General features: G+C 45.4%; 1 protein-coding gene across 2 annotated transcripts in view; it reads left to right on the plus strand.

Annotated features, from left to right (window-relative positions):
- Positions 1–27,882, plus strand: part of VCL (vinculin) — a 304,948-nt gene that overhangs the window by 138,559 nt on the left and 138,507 nt on the right. For both annotated transcript variants that reach the window (XM_069240838.1, XM_069240837.1), the window contains exons 7-13: positions 1,004–1,094; positions 2,518–2,665; positions 16,980–17,133; positions 21,744–21,919; positions 22,694–22,884; positions 25,714–25,913; positions 26,352–26,480. In XM_069240838.1, the coding sequence (XP_069096939.1) occupies positions 1,004–1,094; positions 2,518–2,665; positions 16,980–17,133; positions 21,744–21,919; positions 22,694–22,884; positions 25,714–25,913; positions 26,352–26,480 (1,089 nt within the window). The remainder of the gene's footprint in view (positions 1–1,003; positions 1,095–2,517; positions 2,666–16,979; positions 17,134–21,743; positions 21,920–22,693; positions 22,885–25,713; positions 25,914–26,351; positions 26,481–27,882) is intronic.

The raw sequence follows: 27,882 nt of genomic DNA on the forward strand, positions 1-27,882 counted from the left end.
CCACCGCATTTCCTTCCACACCCCAGCCAGATCCCTCCGCTCAGCTGGCTGTGGCCACTATCCCTTGCATTAGAAAAACCACCTCCAGAGGGCGATCCTTCACCCACATCGCAGCAAAGAGCTGAAACAACCTTCCCCCTAGACCTCAGACAAAGCCTATCGCTTACCATCTTCAGGAAGAATCTCAAGATTTGGCTCTTCGGATGAGGCTCCACCCTACCTCCCAGCGCCTTGAGACCCTCACGGATGATTAGCCATGCTTTACAAAAACTGATTGAGTGATAGCGTAGCTTGCCACAGGGTGTCAGCGTGGCACCAGTTTCTGCCTGCTGCATCCTTGAAGCTGAGAGGCCCTGTGAAGTCAGAAATGTCCGCTTCCTTGGCTGCCGGTAAATATGGTTATCTGGCTAGTTACTTGCATGGCTGGGCGCTACCTTTTCACGCTCATTCTCCTGTCCATACAATTACAGCGAACTATTTAGCTGGTTCCTGGATATTCTTGGGGCTTCTTTGGGGTAGGTAGCATCTCTTCACCTTTGAGTGGCTGGAGAGATCTCAGCTTTGCGAATGCGCCAGCTTACCCCAGGGTTATGAATGTATGTGTTTGAGGTGGTCTTAGCCTCACACAAATGAGGAAGGGAAATGTGCACCCGCATGTTTGGACGGCAGGAACATGTAAAGTAATTTAGACGTTGTAATTCCTATGTGATCCCGAGTAGTGGGTTTGAAGGGGGATTATGCACAATCATTGTGTGCCGCGTTGCTTTCGGCTCCTTGGGTCAATGCCCTTCACACCGTGGCAGGAGGTGGCACTCTGAGTGGGTCATGCATTGCCCTTGAGCCACACTGCTTAGTGATGGTGTTGGAGTCCTCCCCCACTTGTTGTTGTGTGATCTTCTTTGGTTCGTGTTGCTCTTCTGCATGCTGGCTGTGTGGTGTTGTCACGGTACACTCCTTAGGTTTGGCAGGATGCTAATGATGCCACCCCCCGCCTTTACTACAGGACACTGAAGCCATGAAGCGGGCCTTGGCGCTCATCGACTCCAAGATCAACCAGGCCAAGGAGTGGCTCCGAGATCCCAACGCCCCACCAGGTAAGAGCGACGCCTTGTAATATGTTGGTGCTACTTGAAAGGTTAAGATGATGTGGGCAGTGAGAGTAGTGAAGTGCACTCCATTTACCTCAGGCAGAGACCGTGTAAGACCCTGCTGCCATGAATCCCTTCCTCGAGAAATGTAGGTTACCTAAAAGAAGTCCTGGACACCCAGTTGCAGTGAAATGCACACCATTACCGCCAGAGCTGCTGCCGTTGAGTAGATTTCAGATCGAGCAGAGGCTCTGGGTAGCAGACTGCAAAAGAATTACAAAGCACAAACTGGCTCGGAGTTTCGTGTTCTCTTTACAGGGTACAGGGCTGGAGCGTTCAATGTGGGCCAGGGCCAAGGCTGATGTGCATATGTTACTTCGTGTCTGTAATGACACAGAGGAAGTAAAAATCGATGGAATGGAATGTGGTGCCAGAACAAGTAGTAGTGCATGGGTTAAATTAAAGTTTTCCATGCATCGTTTTTTCTGCTGTCTGGATGCAGACACTTCGCAAGAAGCAGTGCATGTCTGTTCGCTGCCAATGTGAGCATCCATTGCCTTGTGAGAGTGTATAGGGCATCAGAACGATCCGGCTAGCATCCGTCGCCTGAAAGGAAGATTTAGGATGTAATTCTTCCATGAAGAGCATACTAAGCATTTAAACGTTAATTCCAAAGGATCAAATCCTTTGGCCTGTCTACATGGCAACGCTTGTGTGTGCCCTTTTGTGTATGGCTGTGTGTGTATGTATCATTGTATTATGGAGTTCGGTCATTTCTGTACACTGTGTGTGCCACTTTGAATGTGGATGTTTGTCTCTGCCATTTTGCCTATAATCCTTTTATTTCTTTGAGCATGCTTTTGCTTAGGCGTTGCTGTCTTATTTTGTAGGTGTGCATGCTCGTCTCTGTATTTTGTTGTGCCTTTAGCTAGTATGTGTCTAAATCACTCTGCTTATGTAGAATAGTCCTCGTATATACCTGCTTGACGATATGTTGATGAATCCTTGGTATCTACTACACAGTTTAAGTAACAGTTTAGAATATCCCTTTATTTATGAACCGGGCAGGTTAGGTCCATTGAAACTGCAAGCCAGTAATTAGGTAAAATGTGTGTGTAACTGTCACGTCCCAGCCCCCCTCATCATAACTTGCCACTCACTGAAACAAGCATTTTTACCAAGCCCATAAGACACCTGCACAAAATCGAATCAGCCTCCAGTTTGTGTTGGAAGTATTTAAAAATCCCTCCCTGGGCTTCAGGAATGCATTGCAGTGCTGGGCTGATGGCAGATTGCGTGCTATACAAGTGATGTCAATAATACAGCAAGAGAGATCTGTTGGCACTGAAATCTAAAGCAAAGAGGGGATTCATTTGTTGTGTTGCACTTCAAATTCAGAGTTGGATGTACGATGGGTTTTGTATTTTAGGAGATGCCGGGGAGCAGGCCATCAGACAAATTCTAGACGAGGCTGGCAAAGTTGGAGAACTCTGCGCAGGACGGGAGCGCAGGGACATCCTGGGAACTTGCAAAACTCTTGGGCAGATGACTGATCAGGTGTCGGACCTCCGAGCTAGGTAAGCAGACAACAATGGAAGTCTGGGTATTGTGATCTGAGCGAGGCTAAAGGGCCAAGCTTTGTCAAATTAACTAGATAAAAGGAACAGAGATAAAGAGCACATTGCTGTGACCTGAGCTCGGTAAATAAAGCAATAATACCGGGTAGAGTGGTGTATGTTCATGGCACCCTCTTTTGTTTCAGCTGATCACTCTTTATTAGGATTAGCGCTGTGACACCCTGTCACTGGTCCAGCTATGCGCTCTACAAATTGTTTAACATAACATTTGCAGAAAAGGTCAGACAACTCTGAGGTTTTCCGGAACATGGAATTAGGACAGTGTTAAAGAATTTGTCACAATCGGGGTTGGTGGATTAGGAGCCAGGGGCTACATAGAACTGTTAAAACTGTCTGGATATATTAAGTAAGAAAGCCTGGAAATGGGTTGAGGTTGCCAATGCTGGTAAACTTTCTAACAGAAATAGAGTTGGTAAAACTCTAGCTAACTACTAAACTATACAAAATCTAAGACTCTTATACCCGCTATTAGAGACTCAGAAGGGGTGAACGTATCAGCAACACAGGATATCCTTGAGACCTACCTAGAGCATTCGCTTCAAAGTTATACAACTATAATGAACCTGCATCCCCTGCTGCTGTAAGCGAATATCTTAACTCCTCTAAATTGCCACAATTATCCCAGGACACAGTTTGAAATTTTTAGTCCATTTAGAGAAGTCGAAATCATATCCTCGTTACATAGCCTCAAATCTGGTAAAGCCCCTGGCCCGGATCGATATACAGGCAAATTGTACAAACTCTTAGCAAACAAAGTGGCTGCACCTCTACACGATGTTTTCCGTTAATACTCTGCAGTGGGCTCCATAGTTGTTTCTGCCACTGAGGCTACGATAGTGCTCATGCTAAAAGAAGAGAAAGACCATTTTAATGTTAAGAATAATTGTCTGATTTCCCTTATAAATCTTGATTGCAAAATATTTGCAAAGATACTGGCTCGTAGACTAGAATTAGTAATATTGAAACTGGTGGCCACCTCACAGACTGGTTTCCCTTAAAAGTATCCTCACCTCAGACAGCATTGAAATGTTTTGAAAAAAGCTGAACTGACACGCACTCTAACAGCCCTCTGGCTTTAGACGCAGAGAAGGCTTTTGACAAAGTCTAGTGACCTTTCTTAAAGGCAGCTTTATACAGGTATCACCTGGGAGACAAGTTTATACGGATGATTATGGCTTCATATTCCAATCCATTGATGAAGGTTAGAGTTAATGGCCACCTGTCACAAGCATTCACACTATCATAAGGCACCCGACATGACTGCCCTCTTTCACCTCTTCTCTTCTTGTTATCAAACCGCTGTTCAGAAACAATCCTGAAATAACCGGATTCACCTTTAATTCAGGTAGACAAGTGGTGGTGGCATACGCTAATGTTCTTTTAACATTGAGGAAGGCCTATAGGTGCTTCCTGTCATTATGAATGTAATAGTGAGATATTCGTTGGATGCGGGTTACTCTTTAAATGGAGATAAAACCAAGTCTTCCCCCCTGTAAGGAAATGCCTCCTTGGCATGGTTACCCCCTGACTTTTTGCCTTTGCTGATGCTATGTTTTGAATTGAAAGTGTGCTGAGGCTTGCTAACCAGGCCCCAGCACCAGTGTTCTTTCCCTAACCTGTACTTTTGTTTTCACAATTGGCACACCCTGGCATCCAGGTAAGTCCCTTGTAACTGGTACCCCAGGTACCATGGGCCCTGATGCCAGGGAAGGTCTCTAAGGGCTGCAGCATTTCTTATGCCACCCTGGGGACCCCTCACGCAGCACAGACACACTGCTTGCCAGCTTGTGTGTGCTGGTGAGGACAAAACGAGTAAGTCAACATGGCACTCCCCTCAGGGTGCCATGCCAACCTCACACTGCCTATGCAGTATAGATAAGTCACCCCTCTAGCAGGCCTTACAGCCCTAAGGCAGGGTGCACTATACCATAGGTGAGGGCACCAGTGCATGAGCACTGTGCCCCTACAGTGTCTAAGCCAAACCTTAGACATTGTAAGTGCAGGGTAGCCATAAGAGTATATGGTCTGGGAGTCTGTCAAACACGAACTCCACAGCACCATAATGGCTGCACTGAAAACTGGGAAGTTTGGTATCAAACTTCTCAGCACAATAAATGCACACTGATGCCAGTGTACATTTTATTGTGAAATACACCCCAGAGGGCACCTTAGAGGTGCCCCCTGAAACCTTAACCAACTACCTGTGTAGGCTGACTGGTTTTAGCAGCCTGCCACACTCAAGACATGTTGCTGGCCACATGGGGAGAGTGCCTTTGTCACTCTGTGGCTAGTAACAAAGCCTGCACTGGGTGGAGATGCTATCACCTCCCCCAGGCAGGAGCTGTAACACCTGGCGGTGAGCCTCAAAGGCTCACCCCCTTTGTTCCAGCACCACAGGGCATTCCAGCTAGTGGAGTTGCCCGCCCCCTCCGGCCACGGCCCCACTTTTGGAGGCAAGGCCGGAGGAGATAATGAGAAAAACAAGGAGGAGTCACTGACCAGTCAGGACAGCCCCTAAGGCAACCTGAGCTGAAGTGACTCTGACTTTTAGGAATCCTCCATCTTACAGATGGAGGATCCCCCCAATAGGGATAGGAATGTGACCCCCTCCCCATTGGGAGGAGGCACAAAGAGGGTGTAGCCACCCTCAGGGCTAGTAGCCATTGGCTACTGCCCTCCCTGACCTAAACACACCCCTAAATTCTGTATTTAGGGGCTCCCCTGAACCTAGGAAATCAGATTCCTGCAACTTACGAAGAAGAGGACTGCTGAGCTGAAAAACCCCTGCAGAGAAAACGGAGACACCAACTGCTTTGGCCCCAGCCCTACCGGCCTGTCTCCCTCCTTCAGAAGAAAACTGCTCCAGCGACGCTTTCCCCAGGACCAGCGACCTCTGAATCCTCAGAGGACTGCCCTGCTTCCAAAAGACCAAGAAACTCCTGAGAACAGCGGCCCTGTTCAACAAAGACTGCAACTTTGCTTCCAGAGGAGCAGATTTAAAGACCCCTGCAATCCCCGCAAGAAGCGTGAGACTTGCAACACTGCACCCGGCGACCCCGACTCGACTGGTGGAGAAACAACGCTACAGGGAGGACCCCCGGCGACTCCGAGACTGTGAGTAACCAAAGTTGTCCCCCCTGAGCCCCCACAGCGACGCCTGCAGAGGGAATCCCGAGGCTCCCCCTGACCGCGACTCTCTGAATCCAAAATCCCGACGCCTGGAAAAGACCCTGCACCCGCAGCCCCCAGGACCGGAACTCCAGTGCAGGAGTGACCCCCAGGAAGCCCTCTCCCTTGCCCAGGTGGTGGCTACCCCGAGGAGCCCCCCCTTGCCTGCCTGCATCGCTAGAGAGACCCCTTGGTCTCCCATTGAAACCTATTGAAAACCCGACGCGTGTTTGCACACTGCACCCGGCCACCCCAGTGCAGCTGAGGGTGTACTTTCTGTGCTGACTTGTGTCCCCCCCCCCCCCCCCCCCCGGTGCCCTACAAAACCCCCCTGGTCTGCCCTCCGAAGACGCGGGTACTTACCTGCTGACAGATTGGAACCGGGGCACCCCCTTCTCCATTGAAGCCTATGTGTTTTGGGCACCACTTTGAACTCTGCACCTGACCGGCCCTGAGCTGCTGGTGTGGTGACTTTGGGGTTGCTCTGAACCCCCAACGGTGGGCTACCTTGGACCCCAATTTGAACCCCGTAGGTGGTTTACTTACCTGCAAAAACTAACAATAACTTACCTCCCCCAGGAACTGTTGAAAATTGCAGTGTCCACTTTTGAAATAGCTATATGTGTTTTATGTAAAAAGTATATATGCTATTGTGATTATTCAAAGTTCCTAAAGTACTTACCTGCAATACCTTTCAAATGAGATATTACATGTAGAATTTGAACCTGTGGTTCTTAAAATAAACTAAGAAAATATATTTTTCTATACAAAAACCTATTGGCCTGGAATTGTCTCTGAGTGTGTGTTCCTCATTTATTGCCTGTGTGTATGTACAACAAATGCTTAACACTACTCCTTTGATAAGCCTACTGCTCGACCACACTACCACAAAATAGAGCATTAGTATTATCTCTTTTTGCCACTATCTTACCTTTATGGGGAACCCTTGGACTCTGTGCATACTATTCCTTACTTTGAAATAGTGCATACAGAGCCAACTTCCTACATTGGCGACAGCGGTGGGATACAAGACTTTGCATTTGCTGGACTACTTAGCCAATACCTGATCACACGACAAATTCCAAAAATTGTCATTAGAAATTGATTTTTGCAATTTGAACTATTTTTCTAAATTCTTAAAAGTCCTGCTAGGGCCTTGTGTTAGTCCCTGTTTAGCATTCCTTTTAGAGTTTAAAAGTTTTGTGAAAGTTTGAATTAGAACCTAGAACTAGTTTTAGATTCTTAAAAAGTATTCCAACTTTTAGAAGCATAATGTCTAGTGCAGAGATGAATGTGGAGGAACTCGACCTCACACCTTCCCTCCATCTTAAGATGAGGGAGCTAAAGTCACTCTGCAAAATAAAGAAAATTACAATGGGCTCCAGACCTTCCAAACTACAGCTCCAGGAGCTTTTGGCAGAGTTTGAAAAAGCCAACCCCTCTGAGGATGGCAACACAGAGGATGAAGATAGTGACTTGGAGGCAGTGGCGTAGCGTGGGGGGTGCAGGGGGGGCCCGCCGCACCGGGCGCAACATCTTGGAAGAGACTCGAGTGCTAAAATCCACGGGTTAGGGGGCGCAAATTACTTGCCTTGCCCCGGGTTAGGGGGCGCAAATTACTTGCCTTGCCCCGGGTGCTGACAACCCACGCTACGCCACTGCTTGGAGGAGAAGTCCAGTCCTACTTAGGGAGAACAGGGCTGCTCAAGCCCTGACTCCAAATATACTAGTCAGAGATGCTGTTTCCCTCACAGGAGGGACCAGCACATCTGAAATCACTAAGGATAACTCCAGTGAAGAGGACATCCAGTTAGCCAGGATGGCCAAAAGATTGGCTTTGGAAAGACAGATCCTAGCCATAGAAAGGGAAAGACAAGAGATGGGCCTAGGTCCCATCAATGGTGGCAGCAACATAACTAGGGTCAGAGATTCTCCTGACATGTTGAAAATCCCTAAAGGGATTGTAACTAAATATGAAGATGGTGATGACATCACCAAATGGTTCACAGCTTTTGAGAGGGCTTGTGTAACCAGCAAAGTGAACAAATCTCACTGGGGTGCTCTCCTTTGGGAAATGTTCACTGGAAAGTGTAGGGATAGACTCCTCACACTCTCTGGAAAAGATGCAGAATCTTATGACCTCATGAAGGGAACCTTGATTGAGGGCTTTGGATTCTCCACTGAGGAGTATAGGATTAGATTCAGGGGGGCTCAAAAAACCTCGAACCAGACCTGGGTTGATTTTGTGGACTACTCAGTGAAAACACTGGATGGTTGGATTCAAGGCAGTGGTGTAAATAATTATGATGGGCTGTACAATTTATTTGTGAAAGAACACCTATTAAGTAATTGTTCAAATGATAAACTGCATCAGCATCTGGTAGACCTAGGACCAATTTCTCCCCAAGAATTGGGAAAGAAGGCGGACCATTGGGTCAAGACTAGGGTGACCAAGACTTCCACACGGGGTGACCAAAAGAAAGGGGTCACAAAGCCTCTCCAGGGGAAGAGTGTTGAGACATCCAAAAATAGTAAAGAGTCTTCTTCAGGCCCCCAAAAACCTGCACAGGAGGGTGGGCCCAGAGCCTCTTCACAAAACAATTTTGGGTACAAGAGTAAAAACTTTGATCCCAAAAAGGCCTGGTGTCGTAGCTGTAATCGGCCTGGACACCAAACTGGAGACCAGGCCTGTCCCAAGAAAAGTACCACTTCTAACTCCACTCCAGCTAACACTGGAATGGCTAGTCTCCAAGTGGGATCAACAGTGTGCCCAGAGCAAATCAGGTGTCACACTGAAGCTACATTAGTCTCTGAGGGTGGGGTGGATTTAGCCACACTGGCTGCCTGGCCTCCTAATATGCAAAAATACAGGCAGCAGCTCTTAATTAATGGGACAAGTGTAGAAGGCCTGAGGGATACATGTGCCAGTGTCACCATGGTGACAGAGAAACTGGTTTCCCCTGGTCAATACCTGGCTGGACAAACTTATCCAGTCACCAATGCTGACAATCAAACTAAAGTACATCCCATGGCTATGGTAACTTTAGAGTGGGGAGGGGTCAATGGCCTGAAACAGGTGGTGGTCTCCTCAAATATCCCAGTAGACTGTTTGCTTGGAAACGACCTGGAGTCCTCAGCATGGGCTGAGGTAGAACTGAAAACCCATGCAGCCATGCTGGGTATCCCTGAACTGGTGTGTGTCAAGACAAGGGCACAGTGCAAGGCTCAGGGTGAAAAAGTAGAGCTGGAGTCTGGAAAAAGGGCCCAGCCTACCAAGAGGAAAGGAAAGTCAGCTTGGAAACCAGCTGCAACACAACACCAAAAAGAGAACCTCTCTTCTCAGGAAGAAGTTCTGCCCTCTGAGGGAACTGAGCCTATGGAGTTAGAACCTTATCAGGTTGAGCGCTTAGGCCCAGGGGGACCCTCAAGGGAGCAGTTGTGTAAGGGGCAAGAAACCTGTCCCTCTCTTGAAGGCCTTAGGCAGCAAGCTGCTGAAGAGTCCAATGGCAAGAAAACTGGAACACATAGGGTCTATTGGGAAGATGGGCTCCTGTACACTGAGGCAAGAGATCCCAAACCTGGTGCCACTAGGAGAGTGGTAGTGCCTCAGGCGTTCAGAGAGTTCATACTGACCTTAGCCCATGATATTCCCCTTGCTGGGCATTTGGGACAAACCAAGACGTGGGAGAGACTAGTCAACCACTTCTACTGGCCCAACATGTCCCAGAAAGTTAAGGAGTTTTGTGTCTCCTGTACCACCTGTCAAGCCAGTGGTAAGACAGGTGGACATCCAAAGGCCCCCCTCATTCCACTTCCAGTGGTGGGGGTCCCCTCTGAAAGGGTGGGTGTGGACATAGTGGGTCCACTTGAACCTCCCACAGCCTCAGGAAATATGTACATACTAGTAGTAGTGGATCATGCTACTAGGTATCCTGAAGCTATTCCCCTTAGGTCGACTACTGCCCCTGCAGTAGCCAAGGCCCTCATTGGTATCTTTACCAGAGTGGGCTTCCCTAAGGAGGTGGTGTCTGACAGAGGTACCAACTTCATGTCAGCATACCTGAAACACATGTGGAATGAGTGTGGAGTGACTTATAAATTCACTACACCCTATCATCCACAAACTAATGGCCTTGTTGAGAGATTCAACAAGACATTAAAGGGCATGATCATGGGGCTCCCAGAAAAACTCAAAAGGAGATGGGCTGTCCTCTTGCCATGGCTGCTTTTCGCTTACAGAGAGGTGCCTCAGAAGGGAGTAGGGTTCTCACCCTTTGAACTTCTGTTTGGCCACCCTGTAAGGGAACCACTAGCTCTTGTGAAAGAAGGCTGGGAGAGACCTCTTCATGAGCCTAAACAAGACATAGTGGACTATGTATTTGGCCTTCGCTCAAGGATGGCAGGGTACATGGAAAAGGCAAGTAAAAACCTTGAGGCCAGCCAACAGCTCCAGAAGTTTTGGTATGACCAAAAGGCTGCAATGGTTGAATTTCAACCAGGGCAGAAAGTCTGGGTTTTGGAGCCTGTGGCTCCCAGGGCACTCCAGGACAAATGGAGTGGCCCTTACCCAGTGCTAGAGAAGAAGAGTCAGGTCACCTACCTGGTGGACCTAGGCACTAGCAGGACCCCCAAGAGGGTGATCCATGTGAACCACCTAAACCTCTTCCATGATAGGGCTGATGTGAATCTGTTGATGGTAACAGATGAGGACCAGGAATCTGAGAGTGAACCTCTCCCTGATCTCCTCTCATCAAACCCTAAAGATGGCTCAGTGGATGGAGTGATCTATTCAGACACTCTCTCTAGCCAACAGCAATCTGACTGTAGGAAAGTCCTGCAGCAGTTTGCTGAGCTCTTTTCCCTAACCCCTGGTCAGACACACCTGTGTACCCATGATGTGAACACAGGAGACAGCATGCCTGTCAAAAACAAAATATTCAGACAGTCTGACCAAGTTAAGGAAAGCCTCAAGGTGGAAGTCCACAAGATGCTGGAATCGGGAGTAATTGAGCACTCTGACAGCCCCTGGGCTAGCCCAGTGGTCTTAGTCCCCAAACCTCACACCAAAGATGGAAAGAGAGCGATGAGGTTTTGTTTGGACTACAGAGGACTCAATTCTGTCACCAAGACAGATGCCCATCCCATTCCTAGAGCTGATGAACTGATAGACAAATTAGGTGCTGCCAAATTCTTAAGTACCTTTGACTTAACAGCAGGGTACTGGCAAATCAAAATGGCACCTGGAGCAAAAGAAAAGACAGCATTCTCCACACCTGATGGGCATTATCAGTTTACTGTTATGCCCTTTGGTTTAAAGAATGCCCCTGCCACCTTCCAAAGGTTGGTGAATCAAGTCCTCGCTGGGTTGGAGTCCTTTAGTGCAGCTTATCTTGATGATATTGCTGTCTTTAGCTCCAACTGGCAGGATCACCTGGTCCACCTGAAGAAGGTTTTGAAGGCTCTGCAATCAGCAGGCCTCTCTATCAAGGCATCCAAATGCCAGATAGGGCAGGGAACTGTGGTTTACTTGGGACACCTTGTAGGTGGAGGCCAAGCTCAGCCACTCCAGCCCAAGATCCAGACTATTCTGGACTGGGCAGCTCCAAAAACCCAGACTCAAGTCAGGGCATTCCTTGGCTTGACTGGGTACTATAGGAGGTTTGTAAAGGGATATGGATCCATAGTGACAGCCCTCACAGAACTTACCTCCAAGAAAATGCCCAAGAAGATAAACTGGACTGTAGAATGCCAACATGCCTTTGACACCCTGAAACAAGCAATGTGCACAGCACCAGTTCTAAAAGCTCCAGATTACTCCAAGCAGTTCATTGTGCAGACAGATGCCTCTGAACATGGGACAGGGGCAGTTTTGTCCCAAACAAATGATGATGGCCTTGACCAGCCTGTTGCTTTCATTAGCAGGAGGTTACTCCCCAGGGAGCAGCATTGGAGTGCCATTGAGAGGGATGCCTTTGCTGTGGTTTGGTCCCTGAAGAAGCTGAGACCATACCTCTTTGGTACTCACTTTGTAGTTCAAACTGACCACAGACCTCTCAGATGGCTCATGCAAATGAAAGGTGAAAATCCAAAACTGTTGAGGTGGTCCATCTCCCTACAGGGAATGGACTTTATAGTGGAACACAGACCTGGGACTGCCCATGCCAATGCAGATGGCCTTTCCAGGTTCTTCCACTTAGAAAATGAAGACTCTCTTGGGAAAGGTTAGTCTCATCCTCTTTCGTTTGGGGGGGGGGGTTGTGTAAGGAAATGCCTCCTTGGCATGGTTACCCCCTGACTTTTTGCCTTTGCTGATGCTATGTTTTGAATTGAAAGTGTGCTGAGGCTTGCTAACCAGGCCCCAGCACCAGTGTTCTTTCCCTAACCTGTACTTTTGTTTTCACAATTGGCACACCCTGGCATCCAGGTAAGTCCCTTGTAACTGGTACCCCAGGTACCAAGGGCCCTGATGCCAGGGAAGGTCTCTAAGGACTGCAGCATATCTTATGCCACCCTGGGGACCCCTCACGCAGCACAGACACACTGCTTGCCAGCTTGTGTGTGATGGTGAGGACAAAACGAGTAAGTCGACATGGCACTCCCCTCAGGGTGCCATGCCAACCTCACACTGCCTATGCAGTATAGATAAGTCACCCCTCTAGCAGGCCTTACAGCCCTAAGGCAGGGTGCACTATACCATAGGTGAGGATACCAGTGCATGAGCACTGTGCCCCTACAGTGTCTAAGCCAAACCTTAGACATTGTAAGTGCAGGGTAGCCATAAGAGTATATGGTCTGGGAGTCTGTCAAACACGAACTCCACAGCACCATAATGGCTGCACTGAAAACGGGGAAGTTTGGTATCAAACTTCTCAGCACAATAAATGCACACTGATGCCAGTGTACATTTTATTGTGAAATACACCCCAGAGGGCACCTTAGAGGTGCCCCCTGAAACCTTAACCAACTACCTGTGTAGGCTGACTGGTTTTAGCAGCCTGCCACACTCGAGACATGTTGCTGGCCACATGGGGAGAGTGCCTTTGTCACTCTGTGGCTAGTAACAAAGCCTGCACTGGGTGGAGATGCTATCGCCTCCCCCAGGCAGGAGCTGTAACACCTGGCGGTGAGCCTCAAAGGCTCACCCCCTTTGTTCCAGCACCACAGGGCATTCCAGCTAGTGGAGTTGCCCGCCCCCTCCGGCCACGGCCCCACTTTTGGCGGCAAGGCCGGAGGGGATAATTAGAAAAACAAGGAGGAGTCACTGACCAGTCAGGACAGCCCCTAAGGCAACCTGAGCTGAAGTGACTCTGACTTTTAGGAATCCTCCATCTTACAGATGGAGGATCCCCCCAATAGGGATAGGAATGTGACCCCCTCCCCTTGGGAGGAGGCACAAAGAGGGTGTAGCCACCCTCAGGGCTAGTAGCCATTGGCTACTGCCCTCCCTGACCTAAACACACCCCTAAAATCTGTATTAAGGGGCTCCCCTGAACCTAGGAAATCAGATTCCTGCAACAAAAGAAGAGGACTGCTGAGCTGAAAAACCCCTGCAGAGAAAACGGAGACACCAACTGCTTTGGCCCCAGCCCTACCGGCCTGTCTCCCTCCTTCAGAAGAAAGCTGCTCCAGCGACGCTTTCCCCAGGACCAGCGACCTCTGAATCCTCAGAGGACTGCCCTGCTTCCAAAAGACCAAGAAACTCCCGAGAACAGCGGCCCTGTTCAACAAAGACTGCAACTTTGTTTCCAGAGGAGCAGATTTAAAGACCCCTGCAATCCCCGCAAGAAGCGTGAGACTTGCAACACTGCACCCGGCGACCCCGACTCGACTGGTGGAGAAACAACGCTACAGGGAGGACCCCCCGGCGACTCCGAGACTGTGAGTAACCAAAGTTGTCCCCCCTGAGCCCCCACAGCGACGCCTGCAGAGGGAATCCCGAGGCTCCCCCTGACCGCGACTGTCTGAATCCAAAATCCTGATGCCTGGAAAAGACCCTGCATCCACAGCCCCCAGGACCTGAAGGATCGGACCGCCAGTGCAGGAGTGACCCCCAGGAAGCCCTCTCCCTTGCCCAGGTGGAGGCTACCCCGAGGAGCCCCCCCCCCTTGCCTGCCTGCATCGCTAGAGAGACCCCTTGGTCTCCCATTGAAACCTATTGAAAACCCCGAAGCGTGTTTGCACACTGCACCCGGCCGCCCCAGTGCCGCTGAGGGTGTACTTTCTGTGCTGACTTGTGTCCCCCCCGGTGCCCTACAAAACCCCCCTGGTCTGCCCTCCGAAGACGCAGGTACTTACCTGCTGGCAGATTGGAACCGGGGCACCCCCTTCTCCATTGAAGCCTATGTGTTTTGGGCACCACTTTGAACTCTGCACCTGACCGGCCCTGAGCTGCTGGTGTGGTGACTTTGGGGTTGCTCTGAACCCCCAATGGTGGGCTACCTTGGACCCCAATTTGAACCCCGTAGGTGGTTTACTTACCTGCAAAAACTAACAATAACTTACCTCCCCCAGGAACTGTTGAAACTTGCACTGTGTCCACTTTTGAAATAGCTATATGTGTTTTATGTAAAAAGTATATATGCTATTGTGATTATTCAAAGTTCCTAAAGTACTTACCTGCAATACCTTTCAAATGAGATATTACATGTAGAATTTGAACCTGTGGTTCTTAAAATAAACTAAGAAAATATATTTTTCTATACAAAAACCTATTGGCCTGGAATTGTCTCTGAGTGTGTGTTCCTCATTTATTGCCTGTGTGTATGTACAACAAATGCTTAACACTACTCCTTTGATAAGCTTACTGCTCGACCACACTACCACAAAATAGAGCATTAGTATTATCTCTTTTTGCCACTATCTTACCTGTAAGGGGAACCCTTGGACTCTGTGCATACTATTCCTTACTTTGAAATAGTGCATACAGAGCCAACTTCCTACACCCCCTAAATGCCCAGTGTTCATCAGAGGTGATCGGCACCCTCGATTTAAAGTGGCAGCCAGACACCATCAAATACCTTGGTATTTGGTTCAGTTCTGACCTTAAACAAACCACCTCTATCAATGAACAAAAAACCCTGTCGAAAGTAAAGGACCTACTTAACTCATGGTGCCCCAAACATATTACCTGGTGGGGTCAAGTTGATATTATAAAATGATGATAGCTCCTTTGATCAACTTCATTGACAGTATGCTTCCAGTTTTCCTCTCCCTTGCCTTTTTTAAATCGGTAGTCGATTGTATATCTAAATTCATTTGAAAATTCAATAAAGCAAGAATTTCTGTGACGATGCTGAAGATGAGTAAATCTTTTGGTAAAATAAACTTTCCTGATTATCCACAATACCAGTTGGCATCTTGGTGGTTTCGAGTGGGCAATATCTTTGCCCCCAAAGACCCACCCCCCTGCCCACATGGCTTTCTATTGAGATTTACCCTACTTGGTCCTTACCTCTCAGTGTAGCGCTTTCGATACATAATCTAGCCAAGCTTTCCCTGGAACACTCAAGAATTATAATAATGGATACTGTATCAGTCCTTTTACGATTCGACAAGCAGTTGGACCACCAGATGGCAGGTTCTTCTATGGCCTTCTTATGGTACAATCATAAGAGTAAACTGGATGAGAAGTCTTTGTTCTGGAAATCATGGGCATTGAATGGTATTAACTTACTTAAAATTTTTGGCACCTGTTCAGACCCTGTCTCATTCTCGAGCCTCCGCTGGACTTTTGGTCTAGTGGCCTTTGCCTTTTATAAATTCCTGAGCTTAAAAGGTGCGATTGATAAACTACAATCCCCACACTCTCCTGATCTGCCCAGTCTGTAAGGTAATTTCAGAAAACGAGGACATGCTGCATCGCGCATATATAAACTTTGGGAATCCCCCAAGAAATATGTACTTAGATCAATTACCTGGAAATGGGATTTTGTATTCAAATTCTCTCTGAAACACAAACATCACAGACATTACATGGGGAAAAAATATGGCAGTCCCCCTTCTGTCAAAAAAATTACACCAGCCTTGGCGTAATTTAGATTCTGATCTATGCATTAAACGTTCTGGACACCATCTGTACTTTACAAAAGTGGTTTGAAGATGTGGGGAAGAGGGAGGGGACCTACAACACGTTTTTCACCGGTAAAATGGTCAGTCCACTATGGTCTAAGATACACTCAATGATTCACAACTGAACTGCTGTCTCCCTTGAGATCGATCTTCTGTCAGTTGCCTTGAGACTTAATGGTAACTCTTGCAATGGATTTGATGGCTCAGTCTTCGATTTTGATAGATCTCCTTTTGTCACTGGGCACTAAAATGATACTCTCTGATTGGAAACTGACTTCTTTGAGCTCATTTGAGAAATATTGGAACTTATTGTGCTGAGCTAGAGGGACGGATAACATGTTATATGTGAAACTACATGGTGCCTCTGGCTCAAGACACTTATTGGATGCTTTCGATCTATACCTTCAAAAGGTAAAACCCCCCTAGATAGTGCGTCCTTGGTGCTTTACGGCGTTTTACGCAAAGACACCGATTATCAGTGTTGTTAACCCTGCAGGCCTGATTTAGTGTAGCTTCTTATCTTCTCTCTTTCTTCACCTATCCTCTTTCCCTATTTCTGTGGGGCTGTTCTTTTCTTCTCTCATCTACTTTTCTTTTTTTTTTTGTTCTCACCATGACGTGTTGTGAAGACACCATCATATGCTCCTGTTAAACAGCCTTGGTCACTTGTTTATGTAGTGAACCACTGCTTTCTTGTACTTGTCTCTTGTATCTTTTTATTTTTATTTAGATGTGAGTGTTCACATGTATCTTAATTCTATTACTTGGAGTTCTGGCGATTATTTGCGATCTTTTTCTCTGTTTTCTCATTTTATGTGTAGTATCAGAAGTGTACTGTGGACTTATTGTCATGGCTTTGTTCTTTTGAAAGCAATAAAATATGTGAAATATAAAAATGAACTGCCTGTATCATGGGACTCAGCATTTAATTGCTGCTTTCTCCCTTCTCTGCCTTTTTGCTCTTCATTCATCCGTTCTTCCTCTGCTTTACTTCTCCTTCTCCATCTTTTCTGTCCAGGGGACAAGGGGCATCTCCAGCGGCCATGCAGAAAGCTCAACAGATTGCGCAGGGGTTGGAAATGCTGACTGGGAAGGTGCAGAACGCTGCTGGGAAGCTGGAGGCCATGACCAACTCCAAACAGGCAATCGCCAAGAAAATCGATGCTGCCCAGGTGCGGATGCTTTGTGTGAATCTCTGGAGGGATATAACAAAATGTCCTTTAAATAACCAGTGACACATATATATTTGTGAAGCAACATTCTTCTGATGTATTTTTGTTCATTTAATGGATGTTCACACAAGTTAGTTGCCAGTTAAGATAATGTGGCCGAGACTCCAGCAGGAAATCAATCAACTGGAGCAGTTATGTTCTCCGTGGACAGAGCAGAACAGGGTAATCTTCAGCATCTATATGCAAACTATGTGGTCCCAGTCGAGGTTGGATGAGTTTAATAGGTAAGACGCTATCTCCAAAAGGGTTGACCTTAAAACGAATGGGGACCTAGCAGATTTATACAAAGTCGCTTGGATACCTGTTCAGCTTGTGGCTCTCGATGCTCACAAGGTATTTGGGTGCAGTTGCAGAATGCTTTATGAGCAAGGCAGTGCATCTTAAAGTTGTCTTCCAATGTATGAACTTGAGCTCCGGGGAGATGCGGCTTATGTTAAATTTCTTATGGCACACACACACACTCACACTCGCACACACTCACTCACACTCACTCACTCACTCACACTCACTCACACTCACTCACTCACACTCACTCACACTCACACTCACTCACTCACTCACACTCACTCACACTCACTCACACTCACTCACACTCACTCACACACACTCACTCACTCACTCACACTCACTCACACTCACACACTCACTCACACACTCACTCACACTCACTCACTCACACTCTCTCACACTCTCTCACACTCTCTCACACTCACTCACACTCTCTCACACTCTCTCAAAGTCTGTGGTATTAATTGATTGACAGAGAATGGCCACAGAGGGAGACAATGAGTTAGTAAAGGAGGGAAGAACAGGCTTGCTGGGAAAAATTATGGTAGACTCTTCTTGCTTGCCCCTCGCGCCCCAATCCAATGGATACTTGTCTCTGCGAGCCCTGAGTTAAAGGGCATGTTGGAGGAGAGTAGAGTGAAGGGACTGCCTGCTACATTTGGCTAATAGTGTTGGCCAACCTGTGTGGTCTTTAGAACCACGGCTTGGTTCTAGGCGGAGTGGGTTAGGATATATACATATTAAAGGTAAGGAATACTTTACCTTGCCCTGCTTCAGTAAAGTGATTTGGAAGAGATTCTGAGTGCAGATAATTTGAGGCTCCCAGGCACCATAAATTATGGTCACTTCATTGATCACTAATTTGTGGGAGGATGAACCAATAATGTATTTGAGTATCATCGACTATATTGTAATGAGATGTTTGTATGCTGCTACTGTTAAATTAAGGCAGTGGCTGTGCCTTCAGTGATTCAACCCAAGAATAGCTATTTCCTGTTTTAGTGTTTTTAACCTCGCTTATTCATGCATCTCCCATTGTTAGGGCACCACTCCAGAGATCATCTCCTAATTTAATCAGTTATATTTATTTCTCTTCTCAACAAAGATGCCGATGAGTTTAAGTTTCCTTTCGGAGAAACATGAAGTAAGTTCCTTATGATATCGAGTTTCTGCATACATTGAAATTTTCCAGTGTTCCTGCAGCCAACTTCACATCCAAGTGCTCTGCATCTTAAGTTGGTGAAATCTCGGTGTTTTCAAACTCAGAGTGCGAAGGATGTCAAGCTTGGCCTTGTAATGCTGAAGTAATCAGTACTCAAACAGATCAATTAAGTCTATGATTGTTGCACTGGCACCCCCTTGCAGGGGTTGTGGCATTGACACCTTGAACTGAAATGAACAAACCCATGAATGATTTTGGGAATCCTCTACAGATTAATTATGACTTTAAATATTTGAATGCTGAGCAAAGATTACAATCTGAAAATCTATGCTTAAAAGTGATTATGAACAGATGATTCTCTGCATTCTGATTACCTGCAGCTTCTCATCATCGGGGTAAATCTGTACATCTGCGTTAAAATGTTGTACACTTGAGCAGCCTGTTAGCATGATCAGAAATTATGCTAAAGGAGTTTGAAAAGAACCTGATGTCCATTCATACACTGTGCATTATCATTTCCCTGACTTCGCCCAGTGATTACTACCTACTTCTGTTTTTTTTTTTTTTTTACCATTAGTATTAGCACTCGTGTTGGACTTTTTTGTACTGTACCTCTTCGGAGATTTTCCGGAGATATGTTTCTGATAAACAGGCGTTTTTTTCCCAAACAGTACGCACACTCCTTTTCGCATTACTTTAGCATGTTTTTTTGTTTCGCAGTGCTCACGGTTATTTGCGTTTTGCAGTACATTTGCCTCAGTCTGTGTCACAAAGGCAGCTACTCTGCCTGCTTGGGAGATGAATCTCGGCCTGCTTTAGTAACACTGAGTAAGTGGATAAAAAAACATTAGTGACTGACCTACCTAGGTCTGAATCTGTTGCTGGGGAGTTTGACATATGTAAAACACCTTCTGAATCAGCACTCCCTTTGGATGCCACTGCCTGAGAGATCATGCATCACACAAGACGAATGGGAATAGGTCCAAAGGGAATTGGTCTCTTTCATCTTCAGATATTGGAGATTTGAAGTGGGTAAATGCTGAGCTGCCGAGTAATTGTACCAAGGTCAGCAAAATCATTGATGATCATACATAAGTGTTCCTTCACTATTGAGTGTCTCTTGTCTACTGCTCTGAGATAATTGGTGAAAGGAATGTGGGACCAGTTTCCCTTTGTCATAGAGCCCATTGTCAGAGGTCATATAAGGCTACGAGCCAGTCCTTTAAAAATACCCCATCAGGGCATTACTTGTAAAGACGTGTAAAAAGGCCCAGGCCCAGACTTCTATTGGTTTTGCTGGTACTTCAGTACACATCCTGGTGTCTTGTTGACCCTAATTTCACAAACCTATCGATCTTATGAGCTTTCATTTTGCAGTGAGAGTAGTGAACTCCATGAACATCAAGTCGTAAAAAACTCAGTGCCAAGAAAGGTAACCTTGCTGTCTCCCGCTTTGAAGATCCTTTCACGAGAAGTCCGAAAATACTTCCATCCTTACATAAAAAAAAGTAGGTGCAGAGCTAAATATAGAGCAGCAGCAAAATCCATTCATGAGGTGTGGCCCTCACATTGGCTGCGCTAACAGACGATATGTTGTACATGTTATAGCTTTCTCATCATTTTCGTTTTGTGGGAGGAAGAGTTTAATGGAAGGATGCCTACGAATGCAGACTCTAGCAGCCTCACCTCATTTTGAACTTTTCTTTTAAGTGCCCCTGTGCTGTGAAGGACCGCCCACAGCCAGTGTGCTTCTCTGATTTAGACATAGACGTCCAGTTGCCTACTAATGTGCCGGGCCACTCAGATGTGCCACCTGCCTAAATTAAGCTGCGATTGGTGCAAGATTGCTTTCAGATAGTCAGTGCGAAATACCACTGATGAAAGAGCCCACTCATGCCTTGCATCCTGCACACACTGAGTGCAGTCTCTTTGGTGCGCTTGTTTGCCCTCCTCTAGAAAAGCGCCTGGCACTCAGCAGTACTTTTCTTCTAAAACCCCCTTCCCATCACAATTGATTGAAGGGCTCTGTTGATCCTACACGTTCTGCTGGTTTGAAATATTGGCCAGTCCAATTTTATCAGAAGTCCTGAGCTCTATATCTTCCACCGAAAGCAGATCTACTTTCGTAGAGATATCCTTCTGTGTTGTTTTTTTTTGCTTAATTATCTCTCTTGTCAAATGGTAGTGCACCAAGGTAAGAGAAATTAAAAAACACTTTTTTTTATTGACATTGGTACTAGTAGGCCCTTCCCATGAGCATGCCTTTGTGACAGTTTGGGCTGGTTACTGGAACCTATCAACCTATATAAATAGATTTAGCTACACAGATGTGACTAAAATATCTATTCCTAGACTGAAAATGAAAGGTCCTGCCATCCATCTGCATTCTTAAGAGTGGAACTAATAAGAGTTTGCATTGTCCCCTGGTTAGACTTGGCAGTGCCAACTACTTCGACCTGCTGGAGGCTCTGGTAAAAAGACTGCATCAGGTTTAGAATTCTTGACTGATTCCTTGTGACCAGTGCTCGATCTCAGTGTCTGCGATCCACCAGGTGTACTGTTCATCCTATTGCTTGGTTTAGGAGGGCTGAATGTGGTGGGAAAGCTATGTTGTTGCACAGGTCCTTATGCAATTCTAGCTTTGCTCTTTTTGGTTTGCCTTGCTTTTGCTTGAATGTCTGAACTTGGGCCTCTTATGCAATGATAACCTTTGGTAACAGCCTGCGCTATAAACATATGAATACATCCGTTCCTTTGCTCTGTTTGGCCCTATGGGTTCAGTTTGTATGTTTGAAAGGTCAACTTTCCTTCAGCAGTGTTTCGTTTTTGTGAAGATTCGTGGATACTTCAGTATTGTTCCACCAGCATTTCTTTCCAGACCATGGTTATTTGGTATTATTTCTTAAAGTCGCGAGCAGATATCGCCCTTTTTTAAGCTTTTATTAGGAGATTTGAAATATTCTTAAATTCCTAAAATAAGACAATAACCTCTCTTTAAGTGGGGTCTGTTTCCTATTGTGTGAGTGAATGTAGGTAGATTTTAGCAATCAAATGCAAAAAGACTGTGCCTGAACATCTGGTCCAATTTCTCCTTTTCTAGAACTGGCTAGCTGACCCGAATGGGGGCCCCGAGGGGGAGGAGAATATCCGAGGCATTCTGGCTGAAGCAAAGCGGATTGCGGACCTGTGTGAGGACCCCAAAGAGAGGGAGGATATCCTGCGATCACTTGGAGAAATAGCCATGCAGACAGCCAAGCTGTCTGATCTAAGGAGACAGTACGTATAAACAAGTGGCAGCACAACACCCCTCTGCCTCCTGCCCCTACATACCTCTGGGGCGGTAAACTTCATGCAGCCCAGAGCACCATTTGGGGAGGGGGGAGGGGGGAGGGGGGGAGTGTAGGTGCAAAATATACATCCGAGAATTTAGAAAGCTATTTAGGCATTGTTTGTTAAAGTAGAATTTCTCTATGTTCCCATGAAATGCGTTAGATAAAATGATTTGTTGAGACATAGATGAATGTATCTAATTTGAATATGATATTGCTGTTTTTCTAAATGAGGAGGGACTCCCTTGCATTTTCCTCAGTTGCTGCCTTTAAAGTAGTCTCTCTGTGCAGTAGGTGAGACAGTCTTTTTGTATAGAGGTCGACACTTGCCAATCAACACCTCCCAAATCAAAGAAGTGTTCAGTCTTCAGACCCACCCATAAGTGTGACGTTCATTCACTACACTAAAAAAACTTTGTTTCACCTGCTCCACTGATTTCGTAGTTGCCAAACACATATGTGTGATGACACTCTGATTTTATTCTATCTTCTGTGTCTGCTTCACAACCATACTATATTGCTGTGTCTACAGTGCCATCAGTCATTCAACCTCAGGAGACCCACAGTGCAATGATCATGGCCTTTAATACAACAAATAAAGAATGTGATATTTTTCAACACATTTCAACATTAAGCTATGGCATTGGTGTGCTGTGCTACAGTGTATGTTTGATTCTCATGTTCCAGTAGCATTTTTATGTTTCTGTTTTTCGTTCCTCAGGGGGAAGGGAGACTCTCCAGAAGCCCGAGCTTTGGCTAAGCAAATCGCCACTTCTCTGCAGAACCTTCAGTCTAAGACCAACAGGGCTGTCGCTAACAGCCGTCCTGCCAAAGCGGCTGTCAATCTTGAGGGCAAAATCGAGCAGGCTCAGCGCTGGATCGACAACCCCAGCATTGAAGATCGTGGAGTGGGTGAGAGACCAAGCAGGAAGGACTGACCGCTAGCAGGACAACACCTGAGATTACGGCAGGATTGTGAGAGTGGTTTATCAACTGGAAAGGATGGGTGTACCAGAGAGAAGGCTTGTTTTGGTGCTTCTTTTACACCTTCAAGGCTAATGAACAAGAGGCACAAGTCATGTATTAAACCAAAAACACAAGAGAGAAAAGATTGTGTATTTTACAGATATTCTAGTAACAGTTCTTGAAAACAAGGTATCTAGTCTTTACAAGGCAGGACCAATGTTAAAGTGTAAATTCAAACGATGAGGTCTGGCATTAGGTCTGGGTTTCGCGTAGTCCTGGGGTTTCAGGGATTGGCTAGAATACTGAGGCTTTTCAATTTTGCCTTGCGTTTTTCCTTTATCTGTCTTTTCCCATTAAGGCTTTCTGCTGTGATTTAGCTTCCCTTTCCCTTTAGCTTCCCTTTCTTTGGTTCCGTTTCAGAAGCTTAGTTTGTTCCGTCAAAAATGCTCCACTTTAAAACAGTAAAAAAAAGTTAGGGAGCTTGGTAGAAGGGATAGCCTCTCAATCTCTTTTCCGCCTGTCTGACAGCCATGACAGGGACAGCTGTAAATAAGCATTACATCTAAAACTCTTAAAATGGAGAGAAGGGTAGACTCATTCACACTAGAATGAATCTTCGGGCTTCTTCTGACATAGGTGCATCGCCATCCTCTTCTTCAGCTGAAAAAAGAATAGGAAAAAAGCGTGAATTTTAGCAGCCTACCAAATAATTGAAGAATGCCCTGTTCCGACTCTCAGAATATACTGAGACCTCCTTCTATATCCATTGTGGTCTCACTGAGAAATGTACTACATGGATCCGTTGCATCTACCATCTACAGTTCAGTGCCAAAAACTCCTGCATTGAGGATTGTGTACTTAATAAAACCGTCTTTTATGTTGAGACTGTCATTTCTGCTAGCAGATATCTACCTTCGAGAATATAATCTTAGTTGCCGGGCCCGTATCACTGAAATTCTAGATGACTAGACACCCTTCCACAACTGAGAAAATATCAGTTCCCCAAAGATGGTCACCTGGCATAGATCCATGTGCAGTGTCTAAAACAGTTTGATCTGCTGTCATCCCTTGAGGGAAATTTGCGGGGACTCCAGAGCAAACAACAAAACACTGTAGGTCTCTTTCAAGCGTTCCTAATAAAAAATGGCCACATGGAAATGAAACACCCTCTCTAGATCTCCGCTTCCTAACAGTACAAATTTGATGAAGCCATTTTTTGATGAGGCAATTTGATTCCCCTCTGATTCTGACTGGGAGTACTTAGAAAAATGTCATCTCTAAATGAGAATCAATCACTCCTTGTCATCTTTGAGTTAGTCAAGAAATGGATGCTCTTCTCCGATCCTAGTGCTTCTCTTCCACTGTAGGAGAAACCCATCATCCCTGTTTTATGGTTCTAAGCCTTTGTTCTTTATTAGGTTTCTTTATTTTATTTGCATAGCACATACATATACAGGTAATTGTCTATCACGGAAACAAAACAGACCAACACCAAAAGAGGAAAGATAAATCTTGGCGAAAGCTGAATTGTATCGTATATAAGCTCTACAAATATACATTACATATCTAAACGAGAGTTCATCATACAAAAATCTGCAGCAGAGCAGAGAAAAAAGGAAGTGTTAAACACATAAAAATAATTTAAAAAAAATACAATTAGAAGCACTAAGGGAAAAATCGCAAGTCACCGCGACCAACAAAAAATGAGTGTGAAATAGATAATACATAATTTAAGTTCTTTCCAGGCTGGTAACTTGTGGTTGGTTTTAAAAACTAAGCTACACATGAAGGCCTCCAGCACCGAATACTTCCCGATTTGTTTTCTGTACTGGAAGGTATGGAATGGACGTAATGAAGGCATCACTGTGTCACAGTTCCTTGTTCTCCATTAGGTCTTGTAGCCACATTATGTTTTTGTGAAAATATTTCACTTGTAGACCAGTAACCCAGCCGATACAGCTTGAGCATAATGAATAAATAAATTGGATAATTAGGGCTCCAACATTTATTGCATGAGTGGCCTTCGAAACAAAGGGCACTGTTTTTTTCAGAAGTACGAGTTTTAAATTTCAGATTTTAACACATCCCTATTTATCAAATCATGTTAAAATCAGCGTCTAACATTACCCCCAAATATTTTAGTTTAACCTTGATTTTGAGCTTGAGCAGCAGAACAGAGGTGAGTAGTTAGGGTACAATTAAAATTTTAATGAGTGGGAGTTTCAGACCATTGACTTTAATGTTCAGTCTTGTCACCATTGAGGCAGACTGATGTGTCTGTTCCTGTATAGGCACAGCTATCCTCATTACGGTGGAGTAGAGGTCATCCTGAACCTTTCACGCATGGATGCTCCAGAGTAGCATAAAAATAGGGATAGTAACAGCTATGGAAGAGGGAACGGCAAAGAATACACAAACCTTATAAGATCTTGGGTTGCAGGACACACCTTTATTTGGGATATACTGTTAACATAAAATTGTTCTACTCTATACTGAGACTATCTTCCCTCTGTTACTCCATGCTGGTAGCTGGACCGGCCTTTAGAATCTTCTTCAGTACTCCTGACTGAGCCTTTACTGACTAAGGAAATCCTTACTCTTTCAGTTGACTGGGTCTGCAGCTAGGGGGATTTTCATTTTGTAACCTTTTTCTCTTTAATATCTAGAACGTACAGCTCTGACTCAAGTGTTTGCTAAGTGGTACTCATTCCTGTACTTTCATCCACATGGCTTCCTCATCTTTAGTTCAGTAACATTGTCTTTCTTCCTTTGCAGGTCAGACGGCTATCCGAGGTCTGGTTGCCGAAGGCCGTCGGCTGGCAAACGCCATGTCAGGTCCCTACCGTCAGGACATGCTGGCTAAATGTGACCGGGTGGAGCAGTTATCTGGACATCTGGCAGAGCTCGCTGCTAGAGGGGAGGGAGATACTCCGCAAGCCAGGGCGGTTGCGGCTCAGCTGCAGGAATCTTTAAAGGTAAAAGTTGTTTGTTGCCAAAGTCTGTTTGCCATCAGAAGATTTTTTACAATCTCAGCAAAATCTGAGGGTGGAGGACTGTGTGTACACACACCACCAGCCCCTTGTGCTGTCAAAAAGCAACTGTACTGCCTGAATTTGACTGAGTAGCAGAGACAGACTGCTGCATTCAGCCAAAAGGTACCAACCACATTAAGGCCAAACATACACACAGCCAGAACTACAAGCTAGCAGAGTACATAGACTAGGCCCCATTTTGGTTCAAAATAATGTTGCATGGCCAACTCAGTTTGCAGTTGTCCTATTTTTTAATTTAATGTTGCCATTCTGTTATTTTGTGATGCAGTGTGTGGGAGGGAATTGGCTTTTGTATCCTAATCTTTATACTTTACATAAAAAGTAACATTTTCTTTCTTATTTTCTCTCTGACCCTGAAAGGATTTGAAAGCAAAGATGCAAGAAGCAATGACCCAGGAGGTGTCTGATGTTTTCAGTGATACCACAACACCTATCAAGCTGTTAGCTGTGGCAGCTACTTCCCCTCCAGATGCTCCCAATCGGGAGGAGGTGAGCAGACCTTATCAGTATTCACCCTCCAAATCCTCTATCTGTGTGACAGCAACCTGTGGTCTGAATTGCCTAGAATTAATATTCTTCCCTTAAGATAAGTTCACAGCCTCTTTTGTGTGGTTTGAATTGAAGCATGCCTCCTGTCCTTCCTATTACCTCCACCACAAGGAAGGTGGAGTGAGGATGCTGAGTGCAGGAGAAGTAGAAGTAGATTTTCCTCTCTTTACTAGCTGGAGTATTTAAAAGGTCTGATTGTGTCAAAACTTCAATTAAAAAAAATGAAATAACAAAAAAAAATTGTGTATTTTCAGACTATGCCAATAGGATTGTGTTTTTCCTTCATTTAAAGATCTTCTTTGGCTTCCTGTGAAACAACTGCTGTTTCTTAGTGTTCCATAAATCCGTTCTAGCCGGTGAGAGCATTTAGATAAATTGTTTTTCAGAACCATGACTACATTAGGTGCATTAGTTACATTTAATCATGTATGGCAGCCAAGCTCGGACTCCATTGGTAATTTTAATCACTTTAGGGGGGTATAAGAACTGTGCTGGTCTTATGTAGACTAGAGGTAGTGATCTGAGACATGAAAGTTCTTTGTGAGCCTTTGGAGAGCCACACTTTAAAACACATTTTAAATCTGCCTCCCAAAATAATGGTTTAGGCAATGAGGCGTAACTTGAATTATCTTGTAGTCATAAATAGCAGGGTTTGCACACAGTGACATTTTTTCAAGTCTTGCCCAGCAGTGAATATTTAAATACGATCACCTGTTCACACTGGAAAGAAGTGTTGATAAGTGAGAGGTAATGGGCAGGGCACGGAGTTTAGTAACTCAGATAATCAAGTGTAGAAAGTGTAGCAGTCACTTGGTACAGTAGAGACATGTGGACCATCCTCTGCAAAATGGGTCCAAAAAGATATACCCTTCAGAGATCAGTCAGAAACGATTTAGAATATCTTAACAAGAGATCATCAGTCTCATTTGCCTTACCATCCTTGTGGAATGAAGACCATACCCTTTTCCACATCACTTCCGAATGGAGATGTTAAAGTTCCATTTAGGGTGTAATCTAATAATGGGTATCCTGGGCCTCCATTCTAGGGTTGCAATGAACAATAGGAGTTGTATATGCATGTTTATAGTAAGCGTATGCGCTCACATTAGTGGATTCAGTACTGTTTTAAAAAAACTTCAAAACCCTTGGTTATAAAATATAGCATCTTGCCAAACCAGATGACTATGAATCATATAGTTTATGCATTTTTAGATGTTGCCATTTGTTTATTGGTTTGCTTGACTTTTCGTTAGTGTTTGTTTAATTGAAAAATGCATGTTGCAGTTTAACAGACCATTTTGTCAAAACAAGCTTATATCTGCACATAATAAAACCTAAATCT

This window comes from Pleurodeles waltl, chromosome 6 (assembly GCF_031143425.1).
Source record: "Pleurodeles waltl isolate 20211129_DDA chromosome 6, aPleWal1.hap1.20221129, whole genome shotgun sequence".
Lineage (NCBI taxonomy): Eukaryota > Metazoa > Chordata > Amphibia > Caudata > Salamandridae > Pleurodeles > Pleurodeles waltl.